The 17,457-nt window shown below is 40.2% G+C and overlaps 1 protein-coding gene across 2 annotated transcripts in view; it reads right to left on the bottom strand.

Annotated features, from left to right (window-relative positions):
- Nucleotides 1-11,224: 11,224 nt before the first annotated feature.
- ATP9B (ATPase phospholipid transporting 9B (putative)) overlaps nt 11,225-17,457 on the bottom strand; it is a 179,352-nt gene continuing 173,119 nt past the window's right edge. The window contains exons 27-30 of one of the 2 annotated variants that reach the window (XM_068931598.1): nt 17,257-17,314; nt 16,382-16,585; nt 13,750-13,782; nt 12,432-12,912 (exon numbers count right to left, since the gene is read on the bottom strand). In XM_068931598.1, the coding sequence (XP_068787699.1) occupies nt 12,776-12,912; nt 13,750-13,782; nt 16,382-16,585; nt 17,257-17,314 (432 nt within the window). In that variant the 3' untranslated portion in view covers nt 12,432-12,775. Of the gene's footprint in view, nt 12,913-13,749; nt 13,783-16,381; nt 16,586-17,256; nt 17,315-17,457 lie in introns of both variants that reach the window. The other variant, XM_068931599.1, reaches the window with a different exon arrangement.

The raw sequence follows: 17,457 nt of genomic DNA, 5'->3' as shown, positions 1-17,457 counted from the left end.
TCATTAGCAGCCTGCCTGGCTAGACTCTAGTGCATTATTTTTTTTCTGGTGTGTAGCTGTAAAGAGAAAACCAAGGAGAAAAATAGGCAATTAAAATGCATTAAATTGATTTCCAAATGACTCTACCGAACTAGAAAGTCTCAGGAAGAACCCCATCTTTTCTGTTGCCTCTGTTGCTGTATGAGAGCCCGAATTCACTAGCAACTAGAACAAGGTCCATTTACAAATATTAATAGGGTTAGACTTATATCTAGGATCCTTCAGTCAAGCCTCTGAAAAACAAATGTATTAAGTCCCTGCATTTGCTTGGCAAGCACCATTTGTGAAGCAGAACTTTTCAAAGGCTGCACAAAAGTTTTTCACGATGAACTCTTCAGCCCCGGCGGTTTAAACATCAGACTCCCAGTTCTGCAAAGCCAGCGAATCATTTTCCTCATCATAAGGAAAACACCAGGAAGAAAGCATCTTGCCAGCCCTCATGTTTCTTCCGCTCTAAATTGTGCTCCAGTGCAACAACACAACTACAAGCATTACAAAACAACACAACACCATGAGAGCAAACGCTCGGTCTGCTCTACAGCTGAGGGCTCGTCAGCAGGCCGTTCCACCTCAAGCTAATGCAGATATAGAAAATACAAGCCCTGGAACAGTCGAAGAGAGACCACGAAGATCATACAAAAGAAGCCTTTCCTTTTCTTCATTTTCAGGACCCTCCTCTCCCTACCCTGTCCTCCTAAGAGTCCAGTTTAGTTTATCTTCAGGTTACTTTTTAAGTACACTAAGTAAGTTAGAAAGTTAAAGAATCCTCTCAACTGTGTGAGAAGGAGGCTCCCCACAAATGTGCGTGTTGTGTGAAAACCCAAGCAGCCCAGGTAAGGCAAACACTGCCGAGGGCAGCAACACCTCTGTTAAGCAGACTCCGAGGTGCAGCAGAGAAAGAGCAACCTCTCTTACCTGCTGATGCGAGCTGCAGCTATCTGCCAAGCAGTAACATGGGAGAAAACTAGAAAAGAAAAAGAAAAATCTTAACCTTTACCAGAAAAAGACGGAAAATGAGAGTATGAGACCTTATCCTGGGGAAGAGAGCTATGAAAAGAGAGACCAAACACGAGGGCTGAAAACTAATTCACAGGACACTTTCACACTTCTGCTGGGGTCTAGAAAATCCACAGGCAGAGGGGAGTTTGGGGTGGGGGGGAGGTCAGTGCCACTTGCACTTACTGCCTCTAGCTGAAGGGCTGCTGCCTGCTGCCCAGCATCGGTGCTCGGAGCAGTCCCTGAGACCTGTGTCACAATGAAACACTTTTCTTAGTGTTTCTCAAGTTACATGAGTCAAAACTGTCAAGTCTGGAAGTCTGGGATTTGGCTCCAGGTTTTGCTGGCTGCACTCCAATAAGTAAACGCAGACTGATTTTGCAGAAGTGGCCAGCAGTCTCCAGCAGGACTAAGAAAGGCCATGCTCAGCCCCGCTCAGCCTCTGCTCCCACCCCTGGAAGCCCCTCCACTTGATGCTGGCTGCAGAGGTCCAGGGCTGTAGGGAGCTCTGTAGCACCTTCATTTGGAGGCTCCTGCATCCAGCCTCACCTCTCGAAATGCCAGCAGCAGGGGATTAGCTGCAAAGAGGCCCCAGAAATTGCACACACACAGAGCCCTCTCCTCCATTTGGAATTCATGGTTTGCAAATCTCAGTGGCCTCACAACGAAAATTTGTCTTGAGGAGGAACCTGAAGGCGGTTCAGGGTGATTGTTCCTGGGGGGAAAAAGCCCAGTAAAAGATGCCTCTTCTCCTGGGGTGGACAAAAGAGTCAGGTCGGGCATTAAGGCTGGTGTTATCAGTAGATCAGGGGAGGGTAAAGGCAGGGCAGTAAGAAGCCAGCTTGGGGTACGTGTGGCGGGGCCAGAGCATGAACTCCCAATTCAGTCATGAGGGACTTTTGGGAACATTAGCCTCTCCGAGGGCCTTTTGGGGGTGTTAGTGAGGTGATCGGGAGGAGGGCAGGGGGCACGGAGGGGAAGGGCTGGCAGGACGTGGTTTCACGGACCTGTCCACATGGCTAGGTCTGGCAAAGCAGTCACGCGGGCTTTGATGACTCAGAAGTGACAGGGAGGGGACCATCTTGCTGAAATGAAACAAGCTGCCCGGCTAGCCCAGCTCCGTCCTACAGCGGAGCGTGCACAGCAGTTTTAACCAAGATTGAACCCACACGGGAAATTGGACTACGGCCACTGCTGTCTGGCAAGTCTGGCAAAAAGCTGTTAAAAGCAAACCTTGACGTTAACTCTCCAGACTCTGGCGGTCTAGCTCTCTCTGAAGCCCTGCCCATAGATTATCTCACTAAATGTTACCTGTGGTGGCTTTGTGCTAAGGGCTTCATTTCCCTCCCTTCACCCCAGTTAAGTCTGACTAAAACTACAGCCTCCCTTCAGCTAGTGAAGGTGCCAAACACCCAAGACTTCAGTTTGAACCCAGCGTGGACAGACTGCTCACAGAAACCCCGCCACGTTTCAGTACCTGCACTGTTTTAAAACAGCCTGTCAGGCAGAGAACATATCCCAATTTGTAGGCACGGAGGTGATCTAGTTTGCCAATGACTAATGAGAAGGAACCTTTCTCATCGTAGTGATTTCTGCCTCAGCTGAAAGATTTAAGACTCCTTTATTAAAAAATATTAAAAAAGACTCCTCTTTCCCAGGCTACTGAAACACAATTTTACAAAACAAGTACTGAGCACCTTGAAACAAGGGGAGTTTCTGCTGGTTTTTGAGAAGACTATTATCACAACTGGTTACAGGATTTTACAGTTATTTGTTAGCTTCCACTGCCCTCTTCTGGTTTCTGTTCAAACCACAGGTTTAATGAGAAACCTCTTGGAATTGCCCCCTAGAAATAAAACGGCAAGGCAAAAAAAAAAAAAAAAAGTGTATTTACTAATTTGTTTTATGTATCTATGTATATATTGTTTATACATAGATATATATATGTATGTATTATTTGCCAGTCACTCTGACCCACTGAAATGTATCAGTCAGTCATTCAAACAGAAACTGACCCCATGTTCTGAAAATGCTAATACTGAATTAGAAGACAAAGGAGTTTGCAGGGAGGTACCGATGCTGCTTCTGGCCAGGCTGAAAGGCCAAGGGGCATACTAAACTATGCTGGTTTGCAGAATTGTAAACTTTTTCCTCCTTCTCACTGCTTCTGCCTCTCCAGCAGTAATTTACAGCTATTGCAATCGTAATACTGTGCCGGGAAATTTCAGGTCTATCAGTCATGTCCCATGTTAGTCAGGTCTGACGGCATAACCATATTTTCCATTGATAGGATTAGGGACAGACTTCCAAACTGTTCACACTCTGGCAGAAAGGCAAAGCAATGAATGGGTAACCAAGCTCTGGAGGAGCAGCTTAAGGGGGCAAGAGCCAGAGATGAGAGCGCTCACACCAGTGCCAAGCCACAGAGCCTCAGAGCTCTGAGCAGGACAGAAGTCCCTGCACACCAATTTCCAACTTGCTCAGAGGTGCAAGGGTTTATTCCTAAGGCTGTAGTAATCAGAAGGCTGAGAAGAAAAGGCAGTGACAGGTATGGAGCCTAAGGTTGACTGACTAACCTGTAGTGTGTCCACTCCTGAGCATAGCCAAAAATCACGCTGTATTTTCATGAAAAGGTTAAATCACAGCTGAAGTAATCCCTAAGGTAAAGTGCCACTCAAACAAATGTGGGATGAAAAAGTCCCAGGTTAAAAGCAAAGTTCTTCCTTGGTGTGACACTATCAAGTTAAATATCAGCCTTCCCCTCTTCATCCAATGATTTTACATTAACAGGTTTAACATCTTGATGAAGACTCTGCCTTCTTGCGAAAAGAGGTTCCATCTCTGTCCTTCAAGGGCACTTAGAGGAGCTCCTAGGACCTGCCTACACCCATCTCACTACCTCATGTCACCTGCCTGGCTTCAGCTTCAAAATGCTTTGTAATTCCACTTCTCCTTATCCTCCTCATTCCTGTGACTCTTCATCTTTGCCCACTTGCCTCCATTCTCAATGAAGGCAGACACTTTTCCTTTGTAAACCTCTTAATGCGTAAAGTGGCTGTTTCCCTCTCTCTGAATAACCTGTAGCTTCTTCTCCTGCATACTTCTTAAGGCCTGTACCTAATGTGATACCAAAAAAGATTATTTATTTGTTGCCCCCATCCTCTTCTTTTTATGACTGAAAATTTTGGCTGACCAACTTGAGATCTCTTAAAAGACTGGAGTGAGTAAAGTGAGTGCTTAGCATTTCTGGAAATTGGACTCCCTAAAAACTGAATATCTTAAAAAGAGTAGCGTTCAAAATCACCAGTCACTTCTCGTGGCGATCCCTCCAACTACGAGTGAAAATTGCTGTGTTAGAGGGAATATGGAAACTATTATGATCTCCCCACTTTACCCGCCTCACGTTTCTAAGTTCTTAGCTCCTGCCTAGAGTTTTGATATTCTCTTTAAAACTTGCCTGCTACGAAGCTGATCAATTTTGCTGTCTTCCAGACTCCCAAGCAGCTCTCACCTTTTCCTTTCTCTTGAGGATAGATAAGTTCCCACACTTTTCAAACCTTTGAAAACTATCAAACCAGAAAAGGAGGGATGCAAAGTAGAAGAGCTAGGAGATGTCTGGGACTCAAACAGGAATGGCAGGTAACAAGAAGGCTATAGAGTCATCTTTTTTTTTCATATTTTTCCCCAAGTTGCTAAAGGCTCTTTACCTGATGTCTTCCCTCCAAAATTTCTGCAGCAACTGAACAGGCAGGGCATGTGCTGCATGCAGCCCCCCTCCCCCCCCCGCCCCCCCCCCCCCCCCCCGCCCCAAATCATCCACAAGCAGCTGCTCGGTCACTCACTTCACATGATCACCAGATGAGTCTCTCTTATGGAATTTCTTTGTGTTCCTTCTTTAAAAATAAATGCAATAAAAATAAAATGAAATCTCAACTACAGTCACCAGTGCTGACCCACATGCAGATGTGACTACGCTTGACTCAACAGCCAGCAGATCAGCAGGCTGCAGTTTCAAAGAAGGTGTAGACACCCAGACTACTCAGAGAGCAGGAGAACAAAGAAGCAGAAACAGTAGAAGGTGCCGAGGAACGGCCAGGGGCAGTGAAATGATCTAGACACCTTGCAGTAGGACCAGCTCACAAGGGAGACCTCACAGCATGCCCAGAGTGGCTCAAAGTGGCATGCTATGAGCGCTGGGTCTGGTTTCTACTTGTGTCAAAGCAGCACATTGTGCTTAGGGGAGCGCACCTCCATGCTGAGTGTTGGGCAGTGCAGGAGCAGACAGACAAACCAGATGGACTTGGCTGAGGGATCTTCCACCGTTACTGCAAGCAATGGCACCATTTCTTTCCACTGGATGGGAAGATGCTTGTTCTCTCTGCTAACCATGACTGAGAGTGAAGCAGTAAGGTTCGAGGTAACCAAAGAGAGCAGCATTCAGTGCCTCCAGATAGTAAATCCTTTCCTTCCACGCTGGCAAACCTGAGGTAGAAGCTGCACTGATACAGACACATAGCACAGTTTCAATTTTCCACCACATGGGGCAATGCAGTATTTTGGGAGGATTTTTTGGTTGGGTCTCAAGAGCAAAACTGTGTTTTCCCACATGCTTTCTTTTCTTCCCCCAGCCTTTTGCTTCTGAAAGCATTTCCTGGGGCTGCTCAGAAGCCGTGTGAAGCACTGCAGCTTGTACCATCGCAGCCCCTGTACCATGATGGAGTTCCCTGTATGACAGGCTTTCCTTTAAGAAGCCTTTCTCCAATTCTCCAACGGTGAACTCCATCGCTCACCACGATCATACGTCTGAAGTGGCAGAATGAGTTACCTGTGTGTCAAGAAGAGAGACTCTCGCCCTACTGAGTACTAGATCAGTGACTGCAGCTGGCTCTGCATTACCGCTGAGGTATAACCTCTTTCTCCCACCTCACCTGCCATTTCCAAGTAATTGCTTTTGGACAGATGGTACGCTAGCAGTGTGGTTATGCGACTAGCAACTTGGCTTTCTTCCCATTCTCTGACAAAAGAAATCTGCTTCAGGCTACATAGAGATAGCTTATTTTTCTTTGCTCTGCTTCTCTTCCAGCATTACAAACCTGTTTACATAGAACCTGATTGTTTCAGCAATGGGAGAAGTTCTCTGATCAGGGACTACTTACACCTTTGTCTCTTGACATGCGAGTGGGTACAGCTGGACCAAAACACTGAGACACATTTATACAGTTGCTATTCTAAAGATAATGTGACAATGCATATGCAGTGCTACAACAGGCAAATGTGCAGGGATTCTGTTTGACAATGCTGGCAGAGCATACTCTGTTTCTGATTTAGGGAAAAAAACCTCTTTGTAATCTTGTAATGTAAGCAGGGGCAGACTTGATAGTAGAGCTAGTCAGAAATGTATAGTATTTTGACTCTGAGTTTGTTTCTTTCAAGCTTGTGTGCCTGAGATTGGTTGTAACAAACGAATTCCCTCAGTAGTTCTACTCCTTCAGGTATGCATAAACTTAAAAAACTCTTTGGGTAAGCTTGTTTTCTGAAAATGTTACCAAATGGCTTTTTTTTTTTTTTTTTTTTCCTTTGGTAAGATTTCCACATTTGTTTTTTTCTCTTGATCTGCACAAGTTAAGGGCATCACAAACCTAAGTTAAGTGTGAGCAGCAGATTACCTTTTGTGAACCACAGATAGGATTGCTTTGGCTGCATTTGGATAGGGGTAAGTGCATACCAGACCACTCGTGTGTTACCTACCTTGCCCATAGCACTCAGATAGAAAACTTACCTCCTACAGCTAGGTTAAACTCCACTTGGCTGGGATCAAGGTAAGCAGTTATATTCAAAGGACTATCACGGCAAAGTCAATATCCTGACAAAAGGTACTTTGGGAGCCAGACCCCATGGGTGGAAATGCGAGTGCATGTGTAACGGTGTACTTCTTGCAAACAGACTTAGTACTCAATAGCAAAAGAAGGCAGCAGCCAGCAGTTACATGTAGGGGAGACAGCAGCTCATCTTCCTCCACTGAGCACATGTGGCACAGAGGTTTTCCCCAGGGGAGGATCTTGATGGAGAATTCCCAGATCTTTCCTTCACATGGGCAGTAGATGATTGTCATAAATACATACCATATGGGGATGCACTGAGCCCTTTCAGGTCGACTCAGAAAATACCCATTAGCACCCCCACCCTCCCAGCCCAAACAGCCAGGAATTAATTTTCAACAGACTTTTGAAGTAGTTATCTATAATTTGCTTCCACATGATGTGTGTTTACTTTGCAAAATCAAATTCATGCTTGGAACCCAGAGCAAAACACAACAAAACACAGAGGGGATCACGGAAAAACTAAATGTGTACACTATAGAGAAACAATGGAAAGTAGTTCTACAAATAACAATTTCGATGCTCTATTTTGTATACTGCTTGCTTAAAGCTACAGGAATACTGCAACCAAAGTCCTTATTATTATTATTACTTTTCTCCATAGAAAAGGAAATAAACCTCGTTAGTTTGCTGCTAGAGGAATAACAGCCACGCCATAAACACTTATCGCACTTAGTTATGGAAAATAATGTCACCTCTTCTTGAAGTGGATGACCTTTCTTAGAGCTCAGTAATGCAAAAAGGCTAAGTATTCCTAGAACCAGCCTTTTTCTAGCCAAGTTAGAGGCTCAGCATTACAGATCATGAGCTAAAATTGCAAGGATGCTGGAGAGGAGGAAGGGACTACAATAACGAGCCATTTCAGCTGCAGTTTTGCTAAAAATCTGCTCAGGAATGGGAAAATAAAGAATTTGAGAACACACAACTGCACAGTGCTCTCTCTCATTAGTCTGTTCAAGGCATCAGTTTGTGCAACCTCCGCTGTAAAACGTCTTGATCAAAACTATGTTTTTGGTCAATGGAGTAGCAAATAGGTCTTTGAGCGTGATTCCCTATTTGAGAAAGATTTTGTCGGCAATTGGCTGAGCAAATTCCCACTCACAATAACAGCTGTGAACCCTGCTGAGGGCATCTGTTGGGTAGTTAATACTTGTTGGGAAGTATCTCGCTTTAAGTGTGTTTTGTTTACAAAAGAAATTCCTATGCTTTTTAACACAGTGTTAAAGATATTGTGCCTCCTGTTTGTTTACATATAATGTTCGATCTGTGTTGTCTTTGTTCACTTGTACTGATTTTCCTCCCTACAGGGGGCTAACATATTGAAAGGCTTTTTTGATTGCCTTCAAGCTTCAATTGAGGTATAATAATAACAGCCTAGATAGAGAAAGGTTATTAAATGAAGTGTAATAAGAGACTGCTGGCCCAATTCTTTGCTCTAACTGGCAAAAATAAGGAGAAACTCCACCTGAGCTAAAATTGGAACGGATGCCGGGCAAAGGAGCACCTACAAGAACAACTTCTGCACCAGCAGCGTGAGCGGAATGGCCACCTTGCCTTCTGCAGCTGTCACTTTTCAAGGGGCACTGTCTGCCTAGACTCTGCTGTCAGTTTGCACACATGCCAAGTTAAATTCGTTGGCCTGCAGGGCCTGTTGGAGCCACATTAATACCTTTGAACATGAAAGGATGCAAGTGCGAAGCAGATGCAAACCTCCTTCAGGAGACACAGAGCTCTGTGCAAGTGGGAAAAGAGGTCAGGTCAGGAAAGTTTGTAAACAGCACATCTCCAAAGGCTCTTAGGAATGCCTATAACGTCAGTTAAACAGCGAGCCCTTCCCAAGACCTGACTCACCATCACTCATGTTGGTAATGCACAGGCATAAAGGTGATCAGGCACAAACAGCCTCCAGCTCCAGTGATGTTCGAGAAGGACTGCACAAGCGCCCTGTACGCTAGCACAGGCCGACGCACATGTTCACGTGGAGCTGGAGGATGATCCTAGGAATGCACCGTCTAGTTCATCAGCAGAAAAGCTGAGGCTGGTTCTTCCTCAGTGAGATTTGAATGCCTTGACACAGCAATACGGTTGCAAAGGAGTACAGGGATTATACTGCTTAAGACTACTCTCTAACACATACAAACTGTGTAGTAAGAGCAATATACAGGGAAACCTTATCTAGCGAGGTTGACCCCCATGCCTAACAGTTGTCTGCCTAGGTGAATATTAAAATTCTTGCTTAAATCCCTGCAGAACAGGTGTGAAAAGGTACCCCATTGCAGAGTTCCCACTTGCAGAGGTGTTTTGAAAGGAGCCTGAAAAAGAGTTAGGCCCATACTATTTTGCAGCTACAGGGTAAGGGGACATTTACAGTACAGGCTGGCTCAAGTGGATGCTGACCAAAATAACACACACTTCATGTATAAGTACAAAAGCAAGGGCATGTGTTTGGACAACCACTTTTGAGAAATTTTAGGAGGAAAGCAGAAGACATCGCATAGTCAAACTTTGATGGTACGTGTCAAAAGCTCAGTTGGAACATAAAAACACTGTTGTAAAAACAAATATGGAAAAGTGCCACAGATTTAATGTTAAATATGCAAGGGTTTAATTTTGGCTTCTATTTTTGGCTTCCATTTGCAAACTAATACCTTCTTCAGTAAAATGTTTTCCAGCAGTTACATGAACACATCAGTTTACTGTCAGAAGAAATGGGATATAATTATCAGTACTCGTGTTTGCAGGATCTCTTCTTTTCCCTTGTGTTCTCCCAACAAAATACACAGGAAGTCCAGACACGGTATAGCTCATAAGCTTATTAACATGGTCTAAACAGATCGATATCGTCAAATATGTTATTTGAGCGAAGAAGTATTTCCTGTTCACATCTTGCTCTTCCTATCCCAATTCTGAAACTGTTTTCTAAATATGTTTTCAAATGGATGATCACCATTCCAACAACAACAAAAAAATGATATAGCAGCTCACAAAAGTAAACATTTATTTAATACCAAAAAAGACTCAGGTCCTTATGGGTGTAACTTGCAGATTCAAGGCTTAAATATCTGTTTATGTATGCTGATATGGTCCTACAGACTTAATTCCTGAGATATACCAATGTGAACTGACAACAGAAAGAGATTCTCAAGACACAATTGATTCCCCCGCATACCAGACATTACCATCCTATTCTGTTTGGAGAGCCAGGCATTGTGAGGGTACTTAATTTACTTTGTACTGAAATCCATGATACATTACAGCTTTCTAATTAAAGATATCATATTAAAATGCTAAAATTCTGTGTTGATACTGCTACCTGTACACCACTGTGATAAGGTAACGCTACCCCATTATGGGGCTGTGGCTGAGTGACATGAATTAATATAAAACGAACTCTCCTAGTACAGTTTGCATGGATTGAACCTCAAAAGCAAGGTAAGTCACCTGAGTCAGACATCTGCACAGTGTTCAAAATAAAGTGCTAGCTGAAACTAGACCTTTGCTGTATGCTGAAAATGCTCTAAGAAAGCAGGCGCTCTAGAGTAAGGCTTTCAGGAGCGGTGTCGATTATATCTGTGTGTAGGATCTATACATTTGCTGTCACATTAACCTCACATTAGTTTTAATGCTAAAGATTAGTATGTGCACTATAAATTCTGTACACATGGAAATGACTATCTCATACAGCCATATTAAGATATTAGTATCACTTTCACACTGCTAGTTTGATTTCCGATTTTTCTCATTTTCTGGCTCATGTCAAAGGTGGGATGTTGGATGAAGGATGACCACGTCTCTCTCAACTCTTGCTTACCCACTGAATCGTACACACACGGTTTGGAGCTCACAGCCAGTAAGACAAAAAGATCTGAAGAAAAACGTCATTAACATTTCAGAACTGCACACTGGTGACTTTTCTTAGTTAGCATGCCTATTAAGTATGTTAATTGGTGTAAAGAAATTACCACTTATTGGGAAAAGGGGAAAATTAAAACAAATCAGCAAAGGAAATCACAGGATTAAGCTAAAAATATAAATCAACAATACCTTGCCAAAACTACCTAAAATGAAGAAAGGCTTCTTGCTAGCACAAAAGAATAGTGACATCTTGTGGGGATTTTACAGAAGTGAGCTTGCAGAGGGCCAGCGCAAACTAGTCTTACGATTGCAATGGTAAGCAATTAAAAGAAACTACTATAGTTTAATACAGGTGCCATTACTAATATTTGGTAGAAATCAGGCTTTATTGCTTTTATAATGAGGAATGAAAATTTTAAAAATAAAAAGCAGATAAATAAGAAACACCTTCAAAAGAAAATTAATGGAGTGGAGTTTAGTCCAAATAGCTCCGCAGCAGTTCCCTCTGCTCTCCCAGGAAGTAGTTACATTTGTCATTACATATCAGCCATCCAATATAACAATGGCATAAAGGCAAAGCTGTAAGAGACTGAACAAGGAATTATGCTGTAAAGGTATACAGTCAAACATAAAAACGACATCCATGTGAAGTGTTTCAAAACACATACATAAATATTTAATAATTAAAGCATGGATAACTACGCTTTTCCTTTCCACCAATTAACAGGCTATGCCAAAATTGTTATATGCACTTCTTGAGAAAGCAAATTCATATCAGAATGGGAAATTAAAGCAATATATCCTATACCCCAGTACAGTACGTAAGATTTTGACCCTTCGGATTGTATCAGATCAGAGACTATCACTTCCTGGGACAACCTTCAACTACTGTAAAGTGTTATAACTCAGTGAAAACACCTAGCTCTGACAGTTTACAACAAGCAAAAACTGTTGTTTTTTTTTTTTTTAAAGCAAGTTTGTACCTGACAAACTGAGTTATAAAAACATAACATTTACAACTTAGAAGATGATGGATTCTCCTACCATAATGCTCATGTGTTCATCTCATTTCCTTTTACCTGAGTAACCTAAGTAAACAGATTAAAAGGCAATTTAAACATATTAGCTAATACAAGATTTACCGGACTTCTGATATATAGAAATGTACTTTGACACTATTTGCAGTTTTACAAATACAAAATGAGTAAGAATTTTTAAACGTATTTACTGAGCAGCCACGCCTTTGATATTCTGTACAAATCAACAGGTGCAATGGAATTATGTACAGAATTTATCATTTAATTTTTTGAACAGATTTTGTGCAACCGGGCTTTAATGTGCATTTAAAGAACTGCTGTCAACATCACAGATCTGTTATATTTACTGGTGCCAGAAATGGAGAGTACAGAAAAGGACAAACATCTCCTAAAGTAATACTGTGCTATGCAGACATCTGTACATAATTCAAATAGTGCATATTAATCAATGTCTGATGATGAATAATATTTAGCAGCTAATACAGACAATGGCATTTACACCACTAGGTTTGTTACAGTAAGTATGGAGGAATGAACTTTTCTATACATAAACATTAAAGGAAAGGACTTGAATCCATTAGGAAGTCATGTAATAATTAAAGAAGCTTTCAATTCAACTTGCAGATTAGTGCAATAGGGAAAATTCCTTTACAGTAGCAATGAAATCATTCAGAAGCATTGACAACTCAAAGAAAATTCAGTTTTATTTTATAATCATAGTGATTGAAAGTAAAAAACAACAACAAAAAAAATCCAACATGAAGAAAATTTAGTTTATTTCTGGTAGTCTTGTTAGTGTACTTCTCTGTTATAGTATCTGTCAGCTGCTTCCTCTTTTTGTGCTCCACTCACTCTATTACTTTTGACTTTTATTTTGTTAGTCCATCACAAATCTATAGACACAAAAGCACAGTGAATGTGCAATATGCAGACTGGCATGTGTGAAATACCACAGGAATATGTTCACTTTTACGAGGTAAGCTTGGAGTAACTCGGAGGAGAAAATTTGCGTTTCAAGTACTTGAGAATGTAAAGTGGAAGACAGCTTACAACAGTGATTGCTGACACTTTCCACAGGAAGGTCACAGTTGTGATAAAGGCAACATCTGCAGAAATAAAAAAGGAAAATAAATAATGGGAGCTGATAACATGGAAGCTGTGACTTCCATGGTGCAAAGTCAATAAATCTCACTTAACTGTTTGCTTACGCTATTGTTTAAGACTTTGCAAAAATTAAAAAAAAAAAAAAACCCAAACCCCAAAAAACTAAACAACTAGTTATCTGGAACACAAAGAGAGAGTCAATCTCAGCATTTTATTTTTGTCGATTGACTGAACTATTTTTTCTAGACAGGGACTTCAGTGTCCCTTTATGCACTTTAAAATGCTTTGCAACACAAAATTTTAGGGGAAACAGGATTTCAGTGTAAGAGCGAGACTTCTTCATATTAAAAAAATCAAGCCAGTTTATCTTACTTTTCTACTGCTAAGAATGCTTGTTACCCACTATAATACAAGCTCCCAACCAGAAATTCTGCTACCATCAATATTCATATTATTTATTTCTGTGAAACAGGCACAATAAACAAACCGAACGTTTCTGAAGACTTTAGAGATTAAATTAATTTAATTTTCTGTTAATTTTGGAGATATATTTTACTTAATTATATTGCCATGAAGCACAGTCAAAAACTATTGTCTCCTGAAAAACATTAATGAGGATGGTGATGTCCTACACTTGCTGCTGAAATTTTCTGACCATATTTGCGACAGTCAGATTGAACGTAAATATGAAAAGATCCCAGAACCCAGATAAACCAAAGATTCATTTTTTTCTGCTTTTCCATTATTTACAATTGAATACATTGAATAATTTACTATTAATGATTTTTAAAAGTTTTTTTTTTTTTTTTGATCTTCAAGTACAGTTAAACTTCACCTACCTAAGAAAGCTCCAAAAGACACTCTGCCTATACCTGTTTCATAAAGAAGGAGAAGGAAAATGAAGGGATAGATTTACAGAAAACAGAAAAGTTGTATGAAAAAAATCAGTTAAAAGATTAGCTGCACAAAAAGGCAATGAGAAAGATGTTAGCATTAACTGGAATATTATCACCTTATATGATAAGCTGATATATTTTAAATTGCAGATAAAGCAAAACAACATTTTAAAAATAGATACTATATTTGATCACGTTTAAAAGAATATAAGTAGCCAGTTTTCTTACATCACCTGATTTGACTTCAGAGGATAATTTACTGTAAAGCAACCTAATTAGAACTCACAGTTTTAGACATCAACGAAAATTCACTACAGAAAGACGCAGTAAAAGAAGTGCTTTACTGCTCCAATTCTACTCATTAATACATACTTCGTACATTAGATTTCAGTATTTAAATTTGGTATACAGCTTCAGCCTAAGCCTGCTCTGACATACTAAAAGCCTATGTAACATGTTTTAGGGATGTGTCTAATCAGGCCATTCTATGCAATTAACTCAAATAAAAACCTAAAAACTGATTTACTTCCATGAGTCAGAACCGTAGGGTAATATCAAGTGTTTGTCTTCCTAATTTGAGTTGTTATACTCCCGGTGTCATTTCTTTTGAGAGCTGAAGATGTTCAAAAGAAGTGAAGTTACAGAAGGAAATAGTTTATTTGCCTGTAAAATCAAGTCACTGTTGGACTGGATTATTTTCCCTGATACAAGGAAGTTGTTCCAGACTCTGAATTGCGAAGGTCCATCACTTAGTTTTATACTACTTTGCATGTACAAGAGAGGCTCTCTGCACAAACAAAACTACAATTTGACAGATTAAGTAAGAGTAAAGTATTAAGCAGAAGTTGGCCTAACAAACATTTTCTCAGATCAGCTGGTGAATAATACACAGAAAACATGTCTTTACAACAGCCCATGCGATTGCAGCTTTTTTGTACCTTTAAAATACTCTTCAGTAAAGACGAAAAATACAGAAGTCAAATCCCTAAGCTGCAAAAAGCCATGTAACTGTGTACTTATTCATTTGTTCAGACTTGACTAGCAAACACAGGGGAATAACAACACACTCCCCTTTACAGGGGGGGCTTACGAGAAATGGACGGTCTCTACATTTTCACACATTTGTGAACACCACTGTTCTCACTGAACAATACCTACAAAGGATGCAGGGACTGGCTGTTACCAATAAGAAAACTTACAGAGGTGAAGCGGCAAATTCTGTTTTATGACAAGTTACTGGAAGCTTGGACGAAAGAGATCGTGCCTGTATGTGTTCTCGCTTGTTCCTTTCATTTGCAATCTGACTGCAGAGATTCAGGATTCAACCCAGTACCCTCTATTAAACTGTCTGTGCATCAGCGTCAGAGAAACAAAGCAAAAGGGAAAGGAAACTCTGGAAAACCTGAAGGAACGTGTAATACAAGTATCAAACCCAGCAGGCTTGTTTCTTCATTAAAATTAGACTCTCCTGAAATCTGGGAAGTAACAAAACACCTGAGACAGGCGTTGGAGCACTTACTGTTTATATATATAAAAAAAAAAACTATATCGCCTAATCACACTTCTCTAGCATTGAATACATGGGACATGAGAGAGTGAAAGCAGAATTCAGAGTCCTAGAAACTAGCATGTAACATTTAATTCTATTATGAGAAGTAATAATTTGAGAAAGGCAGTTTACTCATCAGCTCCTGAAGAACAGAGGGGAGGAGCTGGATTCTATTCCTTCTGAGGCATAATCAAAATTGTTATATATGTTTCTGTAAGTTACATTTGTAAAAAATCACACTATGGCCGAGATGCCCGTTTTCACTGAAGGATAATTTGATTAAAAGAGAAAAGTCTTAGTGCAGTTGGCCAGAGTTTATTTTGATGCTCAAACCCTTGACTGTTAAGACTTACAGTTAAAATTGGCTCCCTCCTTTCATCTTGTGAACTAAGAATAGAGTTCATTTATGATCAATTAGAACTGTAAGACACAGTACGACATACTGCAATTTAAAACAAAGCAAAGCTTAATATAAGCTTAATATAATTATGAAATCAAATGTTTCTTACATAAAATATCCTAATAGCCTTCTGCCTCACTCTCTAGTTAAGCAATCTATAAGCTCTTAAGTTTTTGGATTAGATCTAATGAGATCCACTTGGTCTGGTTTCTTGGCGCAGACAAAATAATTCATCAGCTCAGGTCAAAGATCCTGAAGAACACTGAAGATTAATTTTTATTAAATCACATCCATTTCAGTAGTGCAAATCGCAAAGCCAATTTAAGATAAGCAGTTTGGATTGCTACTGGAAGATCAGACAGAAGAAAAGGGAAAGCATGTATAGCTTGAGTAAAGTTTATCATCTAGATAAATCATATTAACAGGAGAAAAAACTGTCAAATCCTGAGAAAACAGAACAAGAAAACATTTTAACCTATTAGGAAATAAGTCTAGTTTCAAGCCATAGTCGCATTTCTTCGGGAGAAGGCTGTAATTCACTCATTCGTAATGCCAAATGAGAAAACCATTACGACAGTATGTCATAAAGCACAGTTCTTTGCCAAAATACTTTTACTATTACTCACCAAAGTATTCATTTAGAAATGCAAGAGAGGCCACATAGCAGCCAAGACTGAGGAATTCAGCCACCACCATTAACCAGTGCCATGTTCGTATGGTCAGCGCAACCATCAAGAGCTCCGTCAAGATTAGGGCAGTGAAGGAAATGGCAACAACGTGTACAAACTCGGATTCAAAAAGCAGCAGGGCTCCATACATCAGAATACCACCTAGAAAAGGCACATAAAGTTAAAAATATACTGTGCAACGATATTTTAGCGTACTATCTTCCACAACTGCACACTGAACATTTTATTACTTATTACAGAAGCTTTCTCTTAATTTTTATAAGGTAACAAAACACTGAAGTGTGTAAGAGAAGAGCAGTGATACTGTACTTTGTGGGTGAAACAGAACAAAGTGAAACTGTAAGGAAATAAAACTATTAAACACCTTTTAGTGCAATATATCTGATGAACTGTTAATTAACCTAATTTTGTCTAGTGCTACAAATAAATGAGAGATTGTTGAAAGTGTAATTACTTTTAACTGACTACATAATTCAGATCTCTTCAACAGTACTTCTGTCATTCCATGAAAGAAAACTACTGTGCAAGTGAATGCAATGTGATAAGCACTCAAAAATTTTTTGTGGATTAGCATTTAATTAAAAACATGTCCTTTTTTAGGCGACGTGCATCAATAAAAACACCAATCCACACTGCATTGTGAATAGGCCTGGCACACTACAGGAATATCGATTTACAAGATAAACAGAAGGTAATATATATAACTGTTGATGAAATGTTAAGCTTTGGGAATTCAACCTGCAGCTGAAAAACAATACTGTTAATAGCAGACAAAAAATTCTCAGTTCAGTAAAATTAGGAATCTCTCCTACCTTGGTAAATACTGATTAAAACCCAGATGAGGAAGGTCTTAAACGACAAAGATCTTCCCTAAGGGAAGCAAGAGAGAGGATAGTTAAACATAATTTAAAAAAATCTACTTGATTCATATAGTTTTTTAAATAGCTAGGCACTAGAGAGACATATATATAAATATATAAGCACTCTCTCAAGTGATATGGGCTAAAAAGCTT

The sequence above is a fragment of the Struthio camelus genome, chromosome 2, assembly GCF_040807025.1.
Source record: "Struthio camelus isolate bStrCam1 chromosome 2, bStrCam1.hap1, whole genome shotgun sequence".
Taxonomy (NCBI): Eukaryota; Metazoa; Chordata; class Aves; order Struthioniformes; family Struthionidae; genus Struthio; species Struthio camelus.
This window is presented reverse-complemented; position numbering and strand designations above follow the sequence as displayed.